The following is a 24,859-nucleotide window of genomic DNA, read 5'->3' on the forward strand; positions in this document are numbered from 1 at the left end:
ACACGTATGCTAACTTCTTAGCCACAAGGAACCAGAACATATCTTTACTGGACTAATTAGTGTTAAAGAGAGAAAAATGTCCAAAGACGAGATATATACGAATAGGTAGATCACATTAGGATGAACAAAACTCCGTATGTCAAATATAAAAGCTCACCTATAGTTTTTGAGAATACCTAGAAAAAGATCTCTATTGTAAATCATAAAACTGATACAGTACAAGAACCACGTCATCTATCAAGACGAAACTGTTACTGTAATATAACTTCTTTAAACTCTTCATTATGGTCCTTCCAAAATAACAATACTATATTGTCTGGTTCATGAGAAGTAGCCCAAAATTATGATTGACTCTTAAACTTTAATTTTTGTTTATATAAAATGCTGTTCAAAAGGTGCAATATGTATGTCAGTTAGGGCCGTGATGGCTCAATGGTAGAGCGCTCACCTCTGGTGCATGGGTGTCCTTGGTTCGATCTCAGCTCGCGTCAAGTGCAATTTGTGGTGGACAAACACCGTCTATGTAGGTTTTCTCGAGGTTCTCTCGTTTCCTCCCACTTTCTTCATTCCACCATTTTCTTCATTCCTCATCATCGCAGTTTCCTTTAGTCTAGTCGGCATGATTGTGGAACGTGAAACTTAAAAATTTAATTTTATGTATGTCAGTTGATAAATAACATTCCCCTCATATTCTCATTGCACAATTCTTCCATCGTCATTCACTTGCCTTGTTCATTTATCTCCCGTAGCCTAAGGGGAATAAAAGTGGGATCTTAAACTGAAAGACCTTAAACAGTGAAACAGCACATGGTTTACTATACTCTATGATACTACGTACAAAGTTAACAGTAATGCCAACTCAACTTAAAGTTAACGAAAACATACAATATCAAATTTGTTATGCAGTGTTGCAAACTAAGGACACTAGAGCATTATAAACATCGAAATACAACCAAATTTTGTGGGATTTTACAACATTAAAAACACAAGTAAGATTGATAAGATAATGCACACCCAAAGTATTTTAATGCCAAACACTACAGCCACCATATTAACATATTTCGAGCAAATGGAAACAAAGTTACAAGCAGTTATAAATTTGAGTATTTCAAAGGAGTTTATTTCGAGAAAGTGTTTGGATAAGCATCACATCCAATTAGGTAGTGCTTTTCATTAGATATAAAATTCATAATACCGTATACAGCAATTTCATATTCCATCCCATTCCGGAGATATGAAGAAAGAATCATAAAATTTGATATATTGACTAAAATGAAATATTTTGGGAATTTATAAAAACATTTTTTAAAAAATTATTTTGCTTCTATAACATTACAACAATACTTTTTGGTAAGGTTAATTACAATAAGTTTACGGAATCACATATTTTTAAGTAGCGTCGCAAACTTAAATAATTTTTACCGTATTTCCCAAATGATTTCAGATATAAAATTGCTGTAAATGACATCCATATCATTATATCTATTGAAAACCATATTTTCAATTGGCTGAGATTCATATCTAAGTCGTTTGTGGCATTAATAGCTTTCAGAAAAGTCATATTTCCAATACCTTGTAACTTTGTTCGTATTAATGTAAAATAGTCATATTATGATCATATCAAGGTAACCGAGAAAGTTCTGTTGCTTTTACACCCACCACCACCTTCGAACATCGATATCTCACTTAAGAAGTACCTGGAAGACCAAAAATAGTCCCCATCAGCATTGACGACCATTTGCTAATGACGTTTCGGAAGGTCATGGGTTCTATCGCGTTCGGCATTGAAGCAAAGAAGATATCAAGTGCATTTTGCACCTCTACTAGGGCTTTGAACTGGCGTCCTCTAAGGTGATTGTCCAAGCAATGGAACATATAATAATGGGACTGTGCAATGTCCGGGCGGTATGGCGGATGCAATAGTGTCTCCCATTCAAGGCGTAGAATGCTATTCCAGGTCATCCTAGCCACGTGGGGCATAGAGTTGTTTTGTAACAGGAGGACCAATTTGCGATTCAGAAGTGCTGGCTCCATAGTTTTGAGTTTTTCTTGAACATGGTTCAACTGCTGACAGTACACAGTTGTGTTGATTATCTGACCAGCTGATAGCAGTTCTCGATGCACGCTGCTGCGAGGAGTCCATCAAACACAAAGTAGGACCTTCTTCTGATGCAGTGCTGGTTTCGGCTGTTTTGGAAGCAGTTCATGGAATGTGAACCAATGATGACGACGCTGTGTAGCTTTGTGCAGGATTCATTTCTCATAACATGTCAACTACCTGTCCAGAAATATCTCTTTAATGAGACGAGACAGCAAAGAAACACAGGTGTCTGCTCGCGTTGCCTTCTGGCCCGGAGTCAAATCACGTGATACCCGTCGACCCAATTTGTAGTGCTTCCCAAGTTGATGGAGGTGCTGCCGAATGGCTTTTTCCACTCACACTGAATTGTAGTCCCAGGTCCTCACATGTCTGGCTACTGTTCGTCTCAATTGCTGCCCGAAGATCTTCATTTTGTACATGTGTTGGTCTTCTTTCACGTGGTCTGTCTTCCAGTGTTTCGTTACCGTCCTTTTAAACCACCGCTGCTCTGTCCGCGTAGTTACGATACCCTCTCCATGGGCCTGGCATATCTTCTGCCTCGCTGCAGCGACGTTTGATCCCAGTTCGATTTCGTACAGCATACACTCCCTTATGACGCTCTGTGGAGGTCTCATATTTTCTCTGTCACGTCTTCACGTTCACAAGTAACTGAACTGCCATAACCAGGTAGAATGTTAGATACAGTATACTCACACCAACAACTGACTTTCGCGTTATCTCCATTCGCATTGAACTCACGGTGTGAGGGTCAATTGATCACAAACCTCCACATAAAGCGACAAAACTTTCTTGGTTACCTTTATAGTATTAGACACTAAAGTATTTAGGGTATGAATTCCTCCATCTGTCTTACTTACGTTATTACTGCTGTAGAGGTCACCAAAATTTTAATGTTTGTGATACTGTAGTATTCTTAGTTTGCAACACTGATTAATAACTGTAACTTTATGAGTTTTTATTTAACAAGTAGATTTCAAGTACGTAACAACCTGACTTAGTGCTGTGTAAAAAACATATCTTTATGTTTGTTTGGCAACACTGTTAAGTTTGAGGTGTCACACAGTATTCCAAACAATGTCCCCCTATCAATATTTGCATGGTGCAAAACTTCAGTGTTTTTATCCATTAGTTTAACCCTAGGACTCCCAGTGGGGTCCAATGGATCCCAAAACTATGTTTGACAGTTCGTCAGTATCCGGGTTAAAGGGTTAAAGGGTATACGGCTGTAGAAATATAAATAGTCCATCCTTTACATGTAATTCTAGGTTGATACTCGTTCGGATTTGCATTATTTAAATATTTTGGAATATCAAGCTATCTTGCTGTTAGAAAATTTTATTAGGAAGGCAGTTCAGACACACCATATAATTCCGTTCCAGGTAGTTTTCATGACAGGGATTTCGTAATGAAACCAAATTGTTTCAAGTACCAGCAAACCTTCTGACTTGTTCTGTGATATATATTTTGTAATATATACGCATCAAAGACTGTTGTGTTGTTTTTTGTATACATAATGTTATTAGCAAATATAATTTCATTTGAAAATTATGTGTGAGAAGAGAGAATATAATGAAACCAGTATTTAACCAATAGTTAAATGTAGTTATTAGAAATTATATCATTTAATACATTAGACGCGTTTCTGTACTTTATTAAATTCCATAATTTTCTACTCTGGATATAATATATGCGAACCAAATTGAATTTGTCAAAGTATGAGAAAGCAAAATCACATGATCTACGAAAATCACATAGAAATTGGAATCCAAAGCATTACAGATCTACCTCCACGTTTCACGGTAGATTATTCAAAGCATAATTTTCTTTGAGAGTCGCCATACATTAATACAATCTATTATCGGAAATAAGGTGAAAGAGAACTCATCACACCGTGTTATGCATATCCAATCATTGGAGATGCCTTTGTATGTCATAAACACCATTCTCTTTGCACTAAAATATCATTGGCGATGATTAGTGGTTTGAAAATTACAACTTTACTGCCGACGTTTACGTTATTTGCATCAGACTCTGATTGTCGCAATAAACTGCTCCAGGATCTGACTGAGTTTACCACATTCGCTCTACGGTCCTTATGACAATCAGGAGATTATGGGCACATATGCATCTATATTTTTGTGATGCAGCGTATATTTACCTTATGTTTCTGAAAGGAAATGGGGGTGAATATGCGTTACAGTTTTGAAAACGATCGAGCATAAACCTACCAAAAATTCTAGCGTTATGTCACAGGACACAATTGTCTTCAATATCTGACAATCCTAACTCTTCTTCGATGTTCTTCCATATCAATATGTAGGTCCTTAATATCTTTGACACTATTCTTGGAAACACACCTAATACACGAACTATTTAATATACATTTACACCAACTACCCACATTCCCAAAATATTGGCCTCTTTGAAACTCAGAGCGGTGTCTCATTTTGCACCGTCATCGTCTCCCCATTTTAACAAAAGTATTCGTTCTATCCATCTGCGATAACACATGACTACAGTGGCCAGGTGATGCATATATATTCTTAGCCACTCATTTCACTCATTTTATGTTCTGAAAACTACAGACATTTCCATTACTTTGATAACCATCTGTAGAAGTGGAATATTATTTGGTTTCTATTACACTGCTCAAATCATAATCTTTTAATGGTACTAAGAGAGAAGAAGTAGCAAGAACTGTTAATAACAGAGAGCGTAATACTATGTTATGTAAAGGAATGGAGCAACAATAGTATAACTCGTAATGATGTTTTAGATGTTAAGGAATATAGCAGATGTAATGGCATACCATACAATGATATTTCAGAAGTACAGGTGAATAATTTGCAACGAAATGATTTGTAATACCTTTTATGGTGTAGTGTATAATGAGGTTTCAGACGTAAAGGCATGTAGTAGCATGATCTTCAATGGTAGTGGATGTAGAGGCATGTTTGATGTTATAAACGAATGTAACAACATGATCTTTGATTATGCAAACATAGTGATTTTCAGGTATAGAGGAATATTTCCCCCCGAGTATTTGCTGTAGTCACTTGATAAGTCTAGCAATTTACATGGTTTGATTGTTTGATTTATCTCATTTTCTACCATCGGAGTTATGATGAACGATATTCAATATTTATAACTATTCTATCAGCCGTAAAAATGAAATGAAATCTTTGAGTTTTACGTCCCGCGGTTATGCCTGTTAGGCTAAAGGAGACGGTGATGATGAGTAATGAATGAAATGGTGGAATGAAGAAAGTGGGAGGAAACGGGAGAACCCCGAGAAAATCCATTCACTCGGTGTTTGTCCACCACAAAGTTCACTTGACGGGGACTGGGATCGAACCCGAGACCCCAAGCACCAAAGGTGAACGCTCTACCACTGAGCCACCGCGGCCCCCTCTATCAGCCGTGTTTCCATATTATACTAAAACACAATAACACACCGAGCAAGGCTATGTGATAATATATACGGAAAAAAAACACAATCACGTGACAGTTTCAACACAACAACTGTGTCTTCATCAGACTTCCACCTCATCAGAGAGGGAGTGGAGATTTGATGAAGACACAGTCATTGTGTTGAAACTGTTACGTGATTCTTTTTACATATTATCACATAGGCTTCCTCAGTGTATTATTGTGTTTTAGTATTACAATATTTATTTGAGCCCCCAATTGAATTCTGTTATGCGCATGCCCTTTACTTCAAGGCGATTGCCGCATTCATTCATTCCACAAGGAAATCAAATCAATATCCGGTCGTTTCGGACATATTTTCGTCCTTAAGATCTCTGGTATGTAGACAAAATGCATATGTTAGCAATTGAAGTAAATAACGATCAATCATAACGTCATAATTTTATGACGTAACTTTATCGCCAATAAAATTAAGATCATAATTGCATTAAACACAAAGCTATTAACAGCATTAACTATTTGGACAAAAAGAAAATAATAATAATAATAATAATAATAATAATAATAATAATAATAATAATAATAATAATAATAATAAAATATATGTATAAACATTATCAAGTTTGCTAAAATAATTTGAAATTGCTAAAACGTTTCTCAAACTCCACAGATTTCGAACTTGAACATAGACTCCATATGTTTTTTTTAAAAAATAAGAAAGTTATTTTGTGTGACCTTAAATGCAAACTTTTGTACAACATGCAAGTGCTTCATATAATTTTCATTCAGTCACAGACAAAATGTTTGTAGGAATTACCACATTTTCTTTCCCTTCAACCTTTCTTTTCCTTTTTTAAAAATACATTTTGTATCAGCAGAATGTGAAGCGGAAAGAAATAAGGGAAAAAATCTCTCAGCATTCATTATTTGTCGCCTGGTAGACTTTTTTTTTGAAAATATTATATGAGAAGAGAACACAGCAACTAGGAAAGTGGGGAAGAAATAGAGAAAGAAAGAAGCGACAAAAAGAAAGCGCATTTCATGTTTTTAACCATATCACGCTTCTTTACTTGATTTAATCACACCAATTTTCTACTCTGAATTACCTACGCAGCGGAATTGAATATTCAAAAGTATGAACGAGGTAGGGTGTATGGTGCGTTGTCGTTGCTTGGGAGTTTTTCATAAGAAAAGAAAAAAAAAGAACTCGATTCTAAACGGGGCGAAGCGGGAGGTGAAGTTTAGCTTTTTCTACTTTTTCTTCATCTATTTCTTCTTTTTGTTGCCATTAAATGTTTTCAGCAACCATCACCCACCCCTAATCATTTTTGTCAACTACACTTTCTGCTTCTTTCTCCAATATTCCTTCTTCGACCCTATGTTGCTTTTCCAACCCTCCGAAAGACCAACCCTTCTAGGTAGAAAGTTGCTGCTAAGAACCCCATTTTCGTGTCGCCTTATACGCAAGAGCTTTAAACCTTAATGGTATTTGGTGTGGCAAAGAAGACGACACAGCTTCCGACAGCATGCAGTGCGAAATTTCTTTATATATATATATATATATATATATATATATATATATATATATATATATACACCTAATCTTTCTACGCATGTACACCCAGAGTATCCTTTGCCAACTTTTCCGTGATATGTTAACGTGCATAATATGTTAATAGGTTTCAAGATTAGAGGACTCCAAGAGAAGGAAGGCTGAAAATGAAGAATGTAACTAGTAGTTTTCTCTATTATTTACTGTGTTTTCTGTTTTTCTTGGGTTACATTGTTAAATTAAACCTTCCAGGATTTTACAGAACTTTGTTGTCTTACTTACAACTCTTGAATTTTCATTCCTTAGATCTTTCCATCTACCATTTTCATAGCGTAAAGAAAATCCCAAAGAAGTCAACAAGAGGGGGCCGCGGTGGCTCAGTAGTAGAGCGTTCACCTCTGGTGCTTGGGGTCCCGGGTTCGATCCCAGCACCCGCCAAGTGAACTTTGTGGTGGACAAAAACACCGTGTGCGTGGGTTTCCTCGGGGTTCTCCCGTTTCTTCCCACTTTCTTCATTCCACTATTTCATTCATTACTCATCATCACCGTCGGTTCAAAGATTTCATTTCATTGTTTCAAGTCAACAAGAATAAAATTCGATAAGGTACTCATTTGCGGTGTATTTGGTCATAACACAAAACCTCCAGGCGCAATAACCCTAACATCTGCCTTATGGCCCTATTCGCACATTAGCAGCCTTATTTCCGTTAATGCTGGCTTTCTAAGACAAACATTCGCTAATTCTTTCTTTCAAGTAGCTCCTCAATTGTCCTCATGACATTGAATGGATTGGGCAATACGAACACCACTGTTAACTACGAATGGTCACCTATATGACCGGGGTCGGCTCGGCTTACTTGTCTGTGCTAATCTCACCAGAAACAGTATTCCAGTTCGGGTATAATGTTGGCTTTCGTTTTGAACTTTACTATCATAAATTCTGAGTATGGTGTTATGTAATAATTCTTTATTAGTAGATCAACAGCCTTTGTAACCTTGACTTCAAGACCAAGGAATTCTCTGAGAATAAATGTTGTGTTTTGTATTCAGCAGTTTTTTTTTTAATTTTTGTCGCTAATATATTACTCAGTACAGTAACACTAAAATTAGATTACGTGAACACGTAGTTCAAGAAGAACTATACAAATACTTATGTTATAGTTTATTACCAATAGTTTATTTTAACTCTGCTGTTGCTATCCATCCCACTTCTTTCGACTTTTTCATGGACAGCATTGCGTTTGTGGGTCTTCTTTATGCTCTTTAGTTCAGTTATTTGCAACTGATCGATGTGTGACGTAGGAGCGTGCTTTTACATTCTGAGGAATAGTAGAGCAAAAAAGGGAAGGAATGAGGTAGGAGAACGAAGCAAGCAAACGCTGCCAGTGTACGCGTAGTCATAAATCTACAAGTACTGTATTACGAAATCCTGCAAAAGCATCGACTACGGTATCGATGTCCGTGTTTATAAATCATTTCTGTTGTTTCGTAACTCCCAAGCTTCCCGCCTATTCCTTCTTTTCCTCGTGTGATTAAGTGAAAATGTCAATAAAAAACTGTGACATCACAGAGCACTCATTATGAAATGACCTCTCTATATCTGTCATTATTGTTCATTAGCATTTTTGATCCGTAACTTTATGACTATTATGTTTTAAGAACGAGGTCCTGGAAATCTACATCATTAATAATGATATCCTTGCTGATGTAGAGATTAAGGAAACCATATCTGGATGTAGCATTGTTTGAAGTCTTACAGCTTGATATTATTTATAAAATATAACGGTTTTGTAGATAATAAAATCTGGAAATATCTGGAATAAAGATGATAATTAAAATCCATTAATGAGAAATAAGGATAAAGGATACTCGAGACAGATCAAATTAGAAGTAAGATTTTCACACTCTCTTGGCTTCGGGACGTAGAGTAGCTGATGTAATTAGCACCATGCTTGGGCTGCCTTTATTCCCAGATTTCACCTGGTTACCATATGTGCAAACCCTTGTGCGCATTAATAATACACTATGACTTCGCGCTGACCTTCGTATACGATAATAATTATATGTGAGGTATTTCATGAGGTTAAAGTCTAACATAAATAGTTGCTTATTATTAGACTAAGTTTGATTGTTTGGTTGATTTCGAATTAATGGTTCCTTTTCACCAATGGCGGTACAAGAGACGTAGATGAAAATAAAAGATGAAATCAAATTTCTACTCTGTCGTTCCATGATCGAAGATTAAAAGAGAGGGTGATTAATGGAAATGAACGATTATTGAGAAATTGGTGAATGAAAATGAGGGAGGAAACTGGAAATCCCAAGGACATGATGTTGTCCATCATAAACTCGTGTGCCTGGAGATTAAATATGAATCCCCAACACACGTACTGTAGATCTAGATATGTACTATCCTAATCCATCACTTTTTCACTGTTCTCAAAATACCATACAAACTGTTTTGTTGGCATTGTGTTTTTGTTAGTCACTAAAATTAAGAAGAAAAAGGGAAAAGTGTGGTGTCTTAGTGAAGAACTTTAATGGAAGACTAAAATATGAGATGCATTGTTGTCCTAAGATTAAATTTGAGTATGCTAAGGGTATAGGAACGCTGTCATTAGGATTAGGATTAGGAATTAGATTTCTGGGTTTTCGGCATCTATGGTCACGATAGCCAGTCAGGTATAAGGTATGACGTCCCTCGGCGATCATACTATCCTAGGAAAGGGAAGAATGAAAGGATTGGGGAAAGAAGAAAACGGCCTGGGATCTATATATTAGGTACCATCCCGGCCTAGTATGAATGAGGAAAACCTAGAAACCCTCACTCAGGATAACTGATCTGAAAGAAAATTTTGTACTTTTTCGACCGAGGGTTCCCAACGAAATTGAACCCGGGACCGATTCGCACCAAAGAAAAGAGCATTAGCGACTACACTACGGGGGTTACAGTACAGGAACACTGTTGTGTAGTATTATCATGGTATAAGCAAGCATACTGAATAATTGTATTATGTTTCTTTCTGACAGGTCCGTGGACTTTCACGGTTGAAAGACGCTATAATTGTTCTATTTCGTCTTAAGAAAACTACTTACACTCTAATATAATACCTAAGTATTACTTATGTGTTAAAGCCCCACCCCCCCAAAAAAAACATGAAGGAGGGAAATCCGTAATATCATAAAAATTTGGAGAAATCACACTCGTCCTCAATCATAAGGGACCAAGATGAATGTTTAGCTCACAAATGGAGCTAACCAAGTTGGAGTAAGGATAGATTTTTGTTCTTTTAGCTTCCAACCTTTTGGACCATTTTTGCGAGAAGTGAAGTTTTATTGCAGCCATTATTGCTCCATGTGTGAAATGAAACATGGCCTCTGCTAGTGCCTTTTGTTCCCGCTCTATATTCGCCATCTATTTTCTCAACTGACATAGAACGTAGAGATGTTGAAGTTGGGAGAGGAGAACGTGCGACTGGGAAGGGGGCCTGTGACGGTGTACCAGAGGCGTGCGGCAGCTTCCAAGAACAGAAGAGTGAGAAGAACATTGAAAAAATGTAGTAGCTGGAAGATTTCTGCCTTTGGCTCCTAGAATTAATCGTGGAGTACTAAGGGGGGTCGTCTCTACAGAGCAATTTTCCCCCGCTGAAATATTTGACCAAAGTAGTATCGGATGTTGGTAAAGGAACACTGAAGCGTTGGCGCCTATGAAAAGATCGAAGATAAACCAAAGAGGACGAACAACTTAGCACACACTAATAAACTACAGTCTCTCTCTTACGCACTTTTTTTTATATTATCTTTCCTTCCTTCCAGTCAAAGTGATGGAACTCAAACAAGCTGGAGCATGCACTTACAACCCAAGTAATAATAAGGGCGATAGAAATCCAAGTTCAAGGAGATGTTTCAGTTGAATATAGTTTAAGTATAGATTGGAACATTGCTTCAACACGATCCAATACGTCGTTCCTGATTACATCGTTTGATTCAAGATTCAGCAGGACCTTTGAATAGTTCATTTCGGTTGATAAATTTGAATCCTTCGAAAATTGTAATTGCTTGTCAGACATTTAGATACATCAGGTCAAGGGTAAAAGTGAATTTGGAAAGGTAGGAGACGCTTGGCGTCATGCTGTCCCCTGTGCCCATCTTTGACCATTGTAATTTTTTTAGAAACTGATGGAACGCCGTGTATATTTTATGGAAGGGGTGGACGACGTTCGCCCGCGTTCCCCGTCAGTATAACTCCTGCATCAAGTCAATATTTTTTGATAGTGTTATGCACAGTATCTCAAATCAATATCGACCATGTCACTTTCTCTAACAATGCCAACGGTCCATTCAATTATAAGATATGCTCATATTTTACATTTATTATTGGACGTCCATTCATTCTATACCAATATGTGTTCAGTATTACTATTTTTTATTTTTGTAATATTGTCTAATGAACGTCCAGAAAATATCCCGAACGTCCATATCTCGTTATAAATACAATCATGTGGATGTCGAGCAAGGTTCCTTAAAATAATTATATTAGTGAGATTGATGTCTATCGATATTTAGAAGATACCTATAAAAACGCATTATCAGTTATCTTATTTGACTGTAGTATTCCTTGGACATGAAATGGACCTCAAAGCTACCTATTATATTAATATATGCCACCTAGTAACTGTACTTGCATGATGTAGTTAAATTTTCTTTTAAGAAAAAAAGAATTAACTTAGCATTAGTAGTAGTAGTCAAGAAATCCTTTGATGGAATCAAGTCGAGCCAGAAATGCAATCTCAGTCATAATCAAGCTAGCAATTACTGAAATATGTGTCCATTCGACCAGTTTGCCTTAACGAAAAGAAGCAAGATATGACAGTAATGATAGAGTAGAAGAAAAAAAAAAGATTTTATGACACAGTACTAATACTGTACAGGATACAATGAACGTCAATCTGTATAAACTTAAGAACAACGTAAATCTACACATACCAGTAACAATATATAAAAACGACTTCTTCGTGTCTTTTGTCTAAATGCGAGTACTTTTTGTATGTGTGGTCCCTGGTTCGTTTCACAGTGAAACTATTTGCTTTGTACAAAATAGTGAATATTCCACTTTAAACAGTACGTTCCGTCTCATATATCCACGTATGCTGAAAAGAGGGTTGAGTACGAGGTATAAGGTATACTTTCTATTCGATCATAGTTTATATACAAATCAATTAACATTTGTAACAATCCAAAAATAACTCAAAATAATACCCTTGAGTCGTAAGAACTTAAAATAGCGCTTAATTCAAGAGTTGAGCTCCTTCGTGGTTAAGCGGTTAGCGTACGCGCCTTTGGCACAGGAGACCCGTGTTCGATTCCCGGCGGGAGCTCAAGTGGTTCGGAGTCCACGTTAATCAGTAGGTCCACGTCTCATATAGCCCCGCTGCTGAACGGGACGTTAAACTCAAAATCAACTCAACTCAACTTCATTCAAGAGTTGTTGATATACAATTCAACCTTATATCTCAGTAATTCAAACTTATAAAATTACATTATTTATTGCATAACCATAATTCAATTAGGTTAGTCAATTTATACGGATACGTATGCACTAACAATTGAGCTAGAGTGCATTATCTCCACCCCGCATCCATAAATGAGATAATATTTTCTTATTAATGTGCTGACATAATGATGTGTACATGAGATAGATGTTTTCTAAAATATAGAGCCCTAGAATTTAAAAAATAATTACCCTTTGAGTTCATAGTTTACTTGCCAAATGTTTTCATTTAAAATTTTCTTGATACACCACTTTCTTGAGGAATTGTTCACCGACATTTTCTCATATCAAATTAAAAATAACGACTTCTGTGAAAATGCTAAAATACAGAAATGTTAAAGACTACTAGGTATATACACAATATATTATTTAAGAGAAGAATTTCAACCTTCTCTGCACCCGTTTTCATATAACTGGAGATAGTCAACTCTGGTTTGCAAACCTCAAATTCATATTTGATCCATTATTTAAGAATGAATGTGTGATAGCTACATGAAAATAGTATATAATAAATGACATCTGTTATGTTTGACTCCTGTAACTGCTCCTACATGATTTAGTTGCATTAAACTAAGTAAGGGGTCACTATAAGTAACAGTAAATGATTTCAAAAATTGAACCTTCTTTTCTATGCACTGTTACATGAGATAAGTGTTTCTTAAAATGCAGTTTCCATAAACAAAAATTGTAGAATATATATATATATATATATATATATATATATATATATATATATATATATATATATATATATATATATATATATATATATGTAACCCTAGAATTTAGGAAATCACTACCCTTTGAGTTCATAGTTTACTTTCCAAATGCGTTCATTTAAAATTCTCTTGATACACCACTTTCTTGAGGAATTTTTCACCAAGATTTTCTCATTTTTGGGAGTTTCTTGAAAGGAAAATGTTGTGTTGTGTGTACTGTTTTCTGATACAGCTTAACGCACACACACAAAGAAATCGAAAGTAAACAAAAAAACAACACATTATAAATGCTACAGCGTCTGTTTAACTTCTTCCTATTCTTCGGAGTTTCACCGTAAAGAAGAATTTTCTACGCCTTCACTTTTGTTGTGTGCTACTCTTGTGCTGGTCCGCTCAAAATCTCTTACCTTCTTTTTTCTCCCTCTATCTTCATTCCCTTTTTGCTGATTCTTCCTTCCCTTTTTTTTACCTTTGATCCTCTTGAGTGTATATACCAGCATACTCTCACAGGAGAAACGAATTCGGATTCCCGACAAAACTGATGGCATTCTCTTGTTTTGCGCCAACCGTGGCTAACAGAGCATCTCCGTTGGGCTTGTAGCACATCCGAATAGCATCAAGGGCACCTAGATTGCCTAAGCTTCCTCTGTTCTCTGCTATTTCCTTTTCCCTCTTGTTTTTGTTCTGTAGCTTTCTCTTATGTTTGGTGTGTTGGTTGTTGGTTCTCGTCTCGGAAGGAAAACCGCAACATGGTACCCACAGCCCAAAACTATACTGTATGCCTGCAGTGTCTTCTTTTCTTCTAAAAAAGTCTGCTTGCTGGGAAATTTCGATGTAAGAGGCGCTACACAAATAACAAGAACCTTAAACCGTCATGTTCAATACAATTTGTAATTTAAGGATGTATTATTCATAGCTTTTCTCAGCATATCAGTTGTTCACTTAGTCAATGTAAAACAAATAACGAAACAATTAACTTACACTAAAATACAAATGCTGAGCAAAGCAACATTTTATTACAAAATAATAAAATAGTAATTGTGACCTTTCTTTTACCTTGCGCCACCCAATGAACTTTCTTTTCTAGTCTATTCCGTATCTTTAACTGAAAACACATCTCCCATCTATATAGTCTCTGCATGATAATATCCTTGGTAAAAATAAGCAAGTCGTCTTCTATTCTCTCTTTTTTTAACACAGCCGTCACTTTATCACTTTTCTTCAGAAAATGTTCTTCGACACGAACCTCATTCCATAATGAGCTCCTGCTCCATCTTTCTAACCAAGTCCTTAAACTTCTTCGAATAACACTTCACACCTTTCTTTTTAATTCTCAAACCTTTAGGTATACACTTCTCCACTAGACACTTTCTCAGGAACTACACTTGTTGTCTCTTAGATATTTCAACCCTCCTTCTGTCCTTCCATTTTCCAATTCTCCTTGTCAGCACCGGAATAGTTATTGAATATATAGCAAAGCTAGTGTGAATCAGTTAGAAACAATTAAGATTTTTTTAAAGTTTTAAATCGTCCTTTTTCGGCACAGAGGATATGTTCCTTCCAACACGGCGACAGTCATGGCTTCGTTGAGAACACTACATCTCTTTCTTCCTGTACGCGCCAAAAATGACCTATCACAAACCAAAACAACTGCAAATCGTTGAACAAAATTTACAAAATCTCTGCACGCCGTTTCGAAGTACAAAAGTAACAAACGGTGCTTCTACAATGATTTTAATCAACCCGCACAATTGTGTTTACCCGTATTGAAAGGGCTATGAGATCTATAGTTTAAGGTGAAATTCGAACCACTGTAGTGGATTCAAATTTCAAGACTCTCATACCAGGAGTCGAACCCGGGACCCCGTGCACCAAAGGTGCGCGCGCTAATAATTAAATCATCGGAATAGTGGTAGCTAAGATGTTCTATACGAAATTCATCCGTTGCTATGACTCTTTGTAAGTAATAGCTTAGTTTGTTATATTAGACAAAATATATATAATTGTTTAGTAATGTTGGCTTAGTTTAGGTTAGATTTAATGGTGGTCATTCGCGTCGAAAAATCTATTGTGAGAAAGCAAAACGTTTGATAGCAATGATGATAAGAAATGTGTACCCTTGAAATGGGATTTAACCGGTTTATTTGTTGGGTTTAGTTAGAGAATTGTTTCTTACGAACCGAAGTAATAAATTATTGAATGAAACTCTTAAAAAAGGTGCATTCTCTTTCTCTTTATATACTACTTTTAAATGGTTGTATGCTTCTTTAGATCTGGATCAAGTAGAGCTTATTATATTAATTGGTATACAGATATATACTCTGGATAACAACTTAAGTATCAAGAGCTTCTTAATCAAATTATATTTTCCGAAAGACTTCGTATCAGTCTTCTTTAGGTATATTTGTATTTCCTATTGGCAATCACTAAAACTCAAGTATAACTTTGTCTTTCTGTGGACAATGAGTCAGTATCATTCTAGCATATTAATTAAGTAAGCTACTTAACACTTTTGTGGACATCGATAGTCATAGCGTTCTCACAAGTACGTGACAGCACTGCTAGCAACTTCTCCTTAGCCAAGAATTATTTCTAAATGTTCACAATGGTGAGTTATCTAGATTGAACTATATTGCTAAAGACTTCAACTTAAACCAAGAGATAGATCTCAGTGCTTACAGAGTGATCGATTTTGACCGAATCGCACTGCTTCCGACTCCTTCGGGTGGCTAACGAGGAAAGTCCATAAACCGTGAGAGTTGAATTTTGATGAAACTTAGTGACAAGATTCAGTTCGAGTTGCTAAGTAACGTAGTAATAGTCACTCGATGCGCAAATGCTTCGTTGAGCTGCTACACCGACGCCATCTTGAAATCCTGTAGGCAATTTCCAAAAATACCCTTTTAGCACAAAAATGAAAAAGCTTTTGATATATCTGACTTCAGTATTGTAAACCAAGGTAAATCATCTATATGTGAGAGTACTTCCAGTGCATGACCGCCATCTTGAAAGGCGCCATATTGAATCGTCGTCAAATATGATAAATGGCAAGGGGGTCATGTGGGGTATCAAATAGCACTGGAATTTACTCCTGAATTCATTTCCGTAACCAAAGTTTAGATATCTGTTTTTACTTCAGAGTTAAGAGCTCTCTCACTCACAGGAACATACAAAAACTGAGCAAGTAAAATTTGTGATATGAAATGCGGTTGTGCAAACACTGGCATGATTTTAACTAATGAAATAGTAGTTATTTGATCTACAATAGCCACTATACGAATCAGATCTTGAGACTAGTAAGAGATATCGTTAATTAAATTGAAAGGCCTGTAGTGAAAAATGGAATAGCAGCACTGTAACAAATTATACCTATTTCAAAATCGTTATATATATGAGTCTGTGTGTGTTGCGATTATGCATAGCATTTAAATGCTGTAATATAAGTTAGATTGAACGGCACATATGGTTTTAAAGAATCTGTCTTGAAGTTATTAGAAAATTAATAGAAAAAATATTAGAAAAATAATATAAACTATTGCACATAAGCAAATATTAACCTACTAACCTTTTGCCCTTCAATTGTGATGGAGATCCAAAACGTAGTGATTAGCACACAGCATCATGGAGCAGTGCAAACACTTAACAAATGCACTTTTGTCACAATCTTCATGACCACAGACACTATTTTCTACTAGTCTTCAGAACATTTGTAAATGAACCAACTATTGCTCCTGTTACGTACCCACATTTCTGCCATGCGTATACAAGCATGTCCTTTAGGACTAGCGCACAAAATTGATGATACACAACAGAATGCATTTTCTTTATGAACATTCTGTCAGATAACTTATACACCGAACAAGTGAACACCTGCTACAATCAATTATTTATCACAGTTTTGATATGAAAACTAGTCTTGCCCTTATTATAAGCAAGTGTTTTATCGTTAAAGGTGGAAAGATGCAGATATTTAATTATTTTATATTGAAGGGAAAAGGAAGAAAGAGGCTTGTTTTATGGATTGCAACTTGGAATTGAATCTTGTAATAATCTTTACTGCCACATATTCTTAGCAGTTGTGCATGCATTGTCTTATCACTAATAGCAGAACAGACACAAGAAAAGTGAATTCTAAGTTTACAGGTGTATCTTCTAAGAATTGGCTGTGAACTGATAATTTAAATCTCCTTCATTGTTCAATGTGGCAGCAATAAATTGATTGTATTTAGACAAACTGGCAATAAATACATTAAAGTATTTTAACTTCGTAATATGCACGGTAAATTATAGGTCGTCAAATATGAGTATTGGAAAGGAACGCAATATTCTTCAACAATGATGGTCTTTGCGTAAGGTTTCTAGATTGGAGAATAAAACTTAACACACTATAATGGACCACGTAAAATTGCCTAAAAGAGATTTTTGGTTTGATAAAATTCAACGTCCCACACGCCTGCTACGCTAAAGGAGACGTGGAACTACTGATTATAGTGGAGTCCGAACCATTTTGGTCGTTCAACTAATATGTACCAGCTTATATAATTTTTCTAATATATATCCGAACAATCCCTTTGGTATTCTCTGCTTGTCAGTACTATTAGGCATGTGTTTCATCGACCAACAGTATTCCATCGCACTTTGAAATAGGTATAACTTGTAGCATGCTGATATTCCATTTTTCACTTCACACAGAAATTTCAATTTAATTAACGATTTCTCTTACTAGTCTCAAGATCTGATTGGTATAGTTGCTATTGTACTGCATTAACTATTGCATTAGTTAAAATCATGCAAGTGCTCGCACGACCGTGTTTCATGACACAAGTTTAACTCGCACAGTTTCTATATGTTCCTGTGGGTAAGAGGACTCTTAACTCTGAAGTGAAAACATATATATAAATTTTGGTTACGGAAATGAATTTAGGAGTAAATTCCAGTGCTATTTGATACCCCACATGACCCCCTTGCCATTTATCATATTTGACGACGATTCAATATGGCGCCTTTCAAGATGGCGGTCATGCACTGAAAGTACTCTCGCGTATAGATGATCTACCTTGGTTTACAATACTGAAGTCAGATATATCAAAAGCTTTTTCATTTTTGTGCTAAAAGGGTATTTTTGGACATTGCCTACAGGATTTCAAGATGGCGTCGGTGTAGCAGCTCAACGAAGCATTTGCGCATCGAGTGACTATTACTACGTTACTTAGCAACTCGAACTGAATCTTGTCACAAATTTTCATCAAAATTCAACTCTCACGGTTTATGGACCTTCCTCGTAAGTGATGATCCAAAATCAATAAAATCTTGACCGAGATCGATCATTCACAGTGTGATCATTTACAGTCATCATCTCTTGCCTACGTGACCAATCAGCAGCCATATTTTCACGTACTTTATGAGCATTTCGAACTTTTTGATTCCACTGAACGAACATGGAACTATGCACATTAAAAGTATACAAGATAGATCCATTATATTATCTAAAATATAGAGTAGATTTCACAATGTTTGTAGAATTAAAAGTAATAAACTGATTCTAAGAGTTCACCAGATAAAAACGTGTACGAGGAAAAGAAGAACAACATAATTACAATAACTTGATGCTGTCGGAGTAAAGGAAGTAAATCACAAAACCACAATACTGCGTAGAAATAATTTAGCTGAGATTAATTGTTGTGAAATTGATGTGGATAATATGAGTTAGCTTTCAAGTTTTAGTGATTTCGTCATCCCTGCTTTGAAAGTTGTTGAGAAGATTACTAGCTATATATTCTGTTCATTAGAAGATTTGAAATTATTTCCGGAAATGTTTTAGAATATAACGGAACTTAATCTAAAATTTGTGTTTAATTTTATATCAATTAATATATATATATATATATATATATATATATATATATATATATATATATATATAGAGAGAGAGAGAGAGAGAGAGAGAGAGAGAGAGAGTTATACGTAGGTATATTTCACATAATTTCAACCCATGTCAATATGGCTTACAGGTAACTTCAGGCTGACGTACAAGAAAAATCAGATGAGAATAGCATACAAGATATATACGACTAAATCAGCCAGAGAAGTCAGCGTTAGCGCAACGTGAACTAGAACAACATCAAATTATGTTTGAAAATCCGTCCACTATATGCAGATAAACTCATGAAGATAAAAGATTATTAAGAGAAACAGAGGCGCCAGAAGAAAATTTTCTATGGTGCCCATCTCCATGTTTGCTGTATTACGTCTGGTATTTAATATATGTAGTTTGCTATATTACCTCTGTATTACCTATTCGTGAGCCAGGGAGATCGTCCCCCATTGGACGCCCACGAAGAGAAACAATGGAAATAGCATATTAAATAGAGAGGAAGGTTCGAAATTAAGTGATATTTGAAATGTTTTATTACAATGATTGTGAGAAAGAAGGAATAAATAATAAGAATAAGAAATAAGAAAACGGTTATATTAAAATTCGAATGAAAGTGAATTATTACAATATTCGATTAAGTTTCAAATGCAAAATTGCAACAATTAAATTATATTACAATAAACAATATATCACCAAATTAATATAGCTTATTCAGTCTGTTTGAAACATAAAATAAAATAAAACAAATATATCGTAGAAAGAACACGAAAATAAAGTTTGCTTAATGTATGTTATGAATCAAAATGTTTGTGGTTTTGAAGACTATCTATAATTAATCTAATGTTTATTATTAGATTTATCAACTACATGTTATCCGTAAGAAAATATATTTAACGTTTTTAGTTCCGAAAATGTTATAGAATATGAATACATCTAACCTAAAAATTTGTCTTTGTTTTTATTATCGTGAAGTTCTTCATACATTAGTATTCCAACAGCTCAGTCTAAACCCATATATGGTTGAAATCTTTTTGTGTCTACGCTATGGTAGAGACACTATTCTTTGAAACATGTTCAACCGATTCTTAACTTCGGAAGAAAGAGCTCACATTACTAAAGAAAGGTGAAAGTTTTTGTCCCCTCTTAACATTTGATGAAGAAGCATACTTCCAGTATTGCTATCTACGCTTTAAGGGGAAAGTGGAAGATAAATTTTTGAACTTCTGATAGTCGATTAAAGTTTGTCGCACAAATCAAAATTATATTTTATAGAGTAATATATCAAAATTATATTTTATAGAATAATATATAACTCATACTCAAAAGAAAAGAATTGTAAAACTTGGCTGAACTTGGTGAAAATCAGTAGTTTTGTTACTTCTATTTGCGTATGAAGGTTCTGTGTGAATATGATCTCGATTACGATTTTGGATAAAACTGAATTTTTGAGACGTTTTTGTGGTAATAATTATACTGTATTAGTAAACGTAGTAATACTAATTGCGTTTACAATATAACGTTTTTCACTAATTTAATCACCTTTTAATTTAATTCTGTTCAATGACATTTTCTAATTCATTAAAAGACCTCAAACACTGTCATGTTGTTAATAGTTCCTATTTTTTATTTAATCGTGTATTTTAAGGAAGTATTTATGTTAAGTAACAACTGATTTAAATAAAAATACAATTTTGCGTTAAATAAAAATATAATTTTGCGTTAATTATTAACTTTCTAGAATTCGGGCTTATTTCGGGCTCATTTGATTATCGCACGTGCTCGGGCCGGGCTCGGGTCTAAATGCTAAACATATTTCGGACTCAGGTCGGGTCTCACATTATAAATTTACGGACCTGGCCGGGCCGGGCCCGGGCTAAAATCCCGGCCCGTGCAGTCCTCTAACTTCCAGTGTACTGAATTCAGTTACAGGATGAGCTGTGAATATTGTAGATTGATCAACTTGTTCATAACGAAGAGATCTCATTACTCTGAAGTACGTAATTGTGTTTCCTCAATGTCCATTGTTCAGAGGTTTTAGTGTATAATGTTGCCTCGTTGTGTTAGTTTTATCTTCGGATATTATTTGCAAGATAGGGCGTGGTTTCAATGCAGTAAAAACAAATAACTGAAGAAATAGAACTGTCGTTTTCCCAAGCATTCTTATGTTGGTATACTTGCTCTTAATTTAAATTATAAAATACATTTGTATTGTAAAAGATTAAATGATACGTCCCGTGGTTATATCTTTTAAGCTAAAAGAGCCGGATGATTAATGAAAGTGAATGGTCGTGAAATTATATTTCTTGTCTTCTTTCATCGTTCTAGCCACTAGATCAGCGGAGAAGATACATTTGAGTTAATTAATTAAAGAACATATTTCCGACACTTCATAAAAAGCATTGTTATTAAATTAAGTTGTTTTATGTAGCTGTGATGCATCTGTCGTACAGCGCTCATCCATGTTGCCTGGAGTCCCAGGTTTGATCTCAGCTCGCACCACGTATTCTTACTGATGGTGCCCGTGTCCGTAGGATTTTTCGGCTTTCATAACGAAGAGATCTCATTATCTTACTATCTATATCTCGCCATTTTGTACACTATCATCATCATTGTCTGCCTTAATCTTAGAGTATAATAGTGGAACTTTAACGCTTAAAACAAATTACGTTACTAGTAGTGATGCTGTGCACTACATAAGCCAGATTTTTATTTTTTTATTTATTTTATTTATTTATTTATTTATTTATTCATTTGTAAGTTCACATTTTACACCTTTACTTTCGAAGAATTTCAATCCCAACGAAAGGGAATAATTCTTATGGTTCAAATGAAGCAATCGTCAAGTTTCATCATTTCCTTTTTGAAGATTATCTTTATTATTTTAGAGATCAATTGAAAAAGATAAGTTGAACCTAATCCTTTTTACATGTGAGCAACGGTGTACATACTTCAGATCGTTCTACGTTGAATTCGTAACACTATTTGAAAAGAGATTAAATATTTAACCGTCCAGATGACTACTAAGTTAATTGTTCTACAGATAATGTAAAAAATAAAAAATAAACATCATTAATAATTGTACAATGTAGGCATTCTCTTCTCTACAGAATTTCAAAGCTTTATATATATATAATTTTCCTAGTATCAGATCGAATTATTTTGTGTGGCAATTCTTCTGTTTTCCTCATTGTTAAAAATAATTTCTTAAGTTTGAGAAACTGTTTCTTATCTGTGCACTGAGACAATATTTTCTTAGAAATGAGATTTGGCAATTCTCAGTCATAATGAAAGTATCAGTATATTTTCTCATTTCGCTTTATACAATGTCATCTACTTTTCTTCATTTCTCATTAATGAGAGTTTCAAACTCATGTTTCTAAGAAAAGATATTCTTGGTGCACAGATAAGAAACGGTTTCTCAGATCTAAGAAAGTATTTTTAGCAGTGCTCTTTACAACAATTTATACAGTGATAAAACAAAAAAAACAAGAAACGGAATATACTTACTGACTTTTGTTGCTTTTATAATCTGGTAACCCTGTAAAGCAATGCAGAAAACTATTCATATCTCCCCTCACAACACCCGATCAACGAATAAACCAATAATATTACATAAACACGATAGCAGCACTTTTACAAACAAATGTGGTAAGTAACTTACCAGACAAATTAAAATAAAACATTAAAATATGACTACGTTTGATCTTACTATGTGTTCGTCTTTCTGTGTGCTAATGATGTTTACTCCTTGTTTTCTTTCTAATTTCATTTCATACAGAAACCAATTAACATTTCTCCTGTTTATTTTCTTTCAGTACGACCTTTGGAGGTGAGGTTACTTGGAGAGAACCATCCTTTGTCGGCTGATAACAAGTATGAAATTAAGTGCCAAGCTGTAGGAGCTAGACCACCAGCCGATATGAACTGGTTTAAAGGAAGCAGCATCCCCGTTAGAACTGCAAGACAAGAGGTAAGTACGCTTACATGATAATAATAATAATGTTTTTTTTAAATTTTCTTTTGTTTCTACTGGTGTTTATTGTAGTCCAGTTATATGTGCTGGAAATTAAGTTTTGAGCATTTCTACTGTAAGAATAGTGTTCTCAGCTACAGGGTTTTGGATCGAAACGTTTTTTTATGCCTCTGCGTGATTTAATAGAATATATCTGTATGCAATATATTCTTCTAATTATATACTACTGTCCTTTACATGCAAGTAGAGGTGATGTGTGAGGAAAATCACACCGATACATATTAAAGTTTTATCACTTGAACTAAGAGACTAAAGATTATCTAATCAATAATCTTTGTATACAGTAATTAGTACACAATTAGTAAACTTCTTTTACTTTTAAGCAAATATATATATATATATATATATATATATATATATATATATATATATATATATATATATATATATATATAATTCTTTTCGGTGTGACTTTCTCACAAACCTCCGGTATATACAATATTTTCTTTTAATCTTAAAAATAAAGACGCAGAATATTATAAATTTTTGCAGTATATATTCTTCTACATTATTTTTCGTCTTATACAAATATCAAGAATTATAATAAATACCTAAATAAATAAACATAAATCTTTAAATGATTTCATATTCTATACTAAGAGACAGTGTTTTTTGACATTTGAATGTGGCGGTGTTGCCACATCTTTGTACACATTTACGTCAAGTTATGCATGAAAGAAGCGACTCATTATTCACTTTTGTCTGTTTAGCCCCACCAAACAGCAACTTTGCATCTTAGGCTTTGTTTTACTTGTTTAGTGCACACATAATCGATTGTGTCCCATTTTTTTAAATTTTGCTTGCCAAATTATAGGCTATTTCAAATGGTTCACGAAATCATGTACTAGTAAGGAATACCAACCAGAAACCTGTTTACGTCCCTTCATAGTTTTGTAACTAAGACGATGGTTTTTGTGTATGATTTCAGGTTGAATTCTCCGTGGAGGTATGTGTTTCAGATTTAAACCTTCGTATTTATTCGGATTCCACTTTAAATATTGTAGTAGGTCCTGTCTTGTATATGATATATCCGTTACTGTAAAGAGATATTTAACTCCAACCGTTGTGGTGAACCTACGACTATTCATATAATATCAGTCTGCTCATCTTCACGTAGGTCATACATTTTGTGATTGAATTCTAGTGATTCAGTTTGGTTCTCATGTTATTCTACAAATACCATCTTCCATGGTCTCACCGTTGGGAATATGTTAACTGATACCAAAGAGAAATTGAAAATCTGTTCATTAACTCACTCAAACCTGAATTTGTACAAGCTGTACAATAATAATACAAATATTGCTTTGGGAGTAAGTTCTGACAAAATCATGACGTTATTGGACAAGAAAATTGTGTGCTGTTATTAAAATTTATAGTAAGAACAATTACACAAATGATAATATGCCAGAATAAGTATCTCTGAAGACATAAACGGTACCTGTTTCACAGTGATTTTATGTATCTACAACACTACACTACTTTTGAACTCACTAAATTATATCGATTGTAATTATCTAAACCACTGGATTGCTTGTTTGGGGTTATTTGATGTCTTGGGTCTACTTGAATTCAAAGATCATGTAGGTCCCCTCGTTATAT

At 34.8% G+C, this 24,859-nt stretch overlaps 1 protein-coding gene across 2 annotated transcripts in view; it reads left to right on the forward strand.

The window, feature by feature from the left end:
- LOC145664069 (nephrin-like) overlaps window positions 1–24,859 on the forward strand; it is a 727,167-nt gene that overhangs the window by 462,494 nt on the left and 239,814 nt on the right. For both annotated transcript variants that reach the window (XM_081730409.1, XM_081730410.1), the window contains exon 6: window positions 23,043–23,197. In XM_081730409.1, coding sequence (XP_081586535.1) covers window positions 23,043–23,197 — 155 coding nt within the window. The remainder of the gene's footprint in view (window positions 1–23,042; window positions 23,198–24,859) is intronic.

Source organism: Thermobia domestica, chromosome 11, assembly GCF_964235325.1.
Source record: "Thermobia domestica chromosome 11, izTheDome1.hap1.1, whole genome shotgun sequence".
Taxonomy (NCBI): Eukaryota; Metazoa; Arthropoda; class Insecta; order Zygentoma; family Lepismatidae; genus Thermobia; species Thermobia domestica.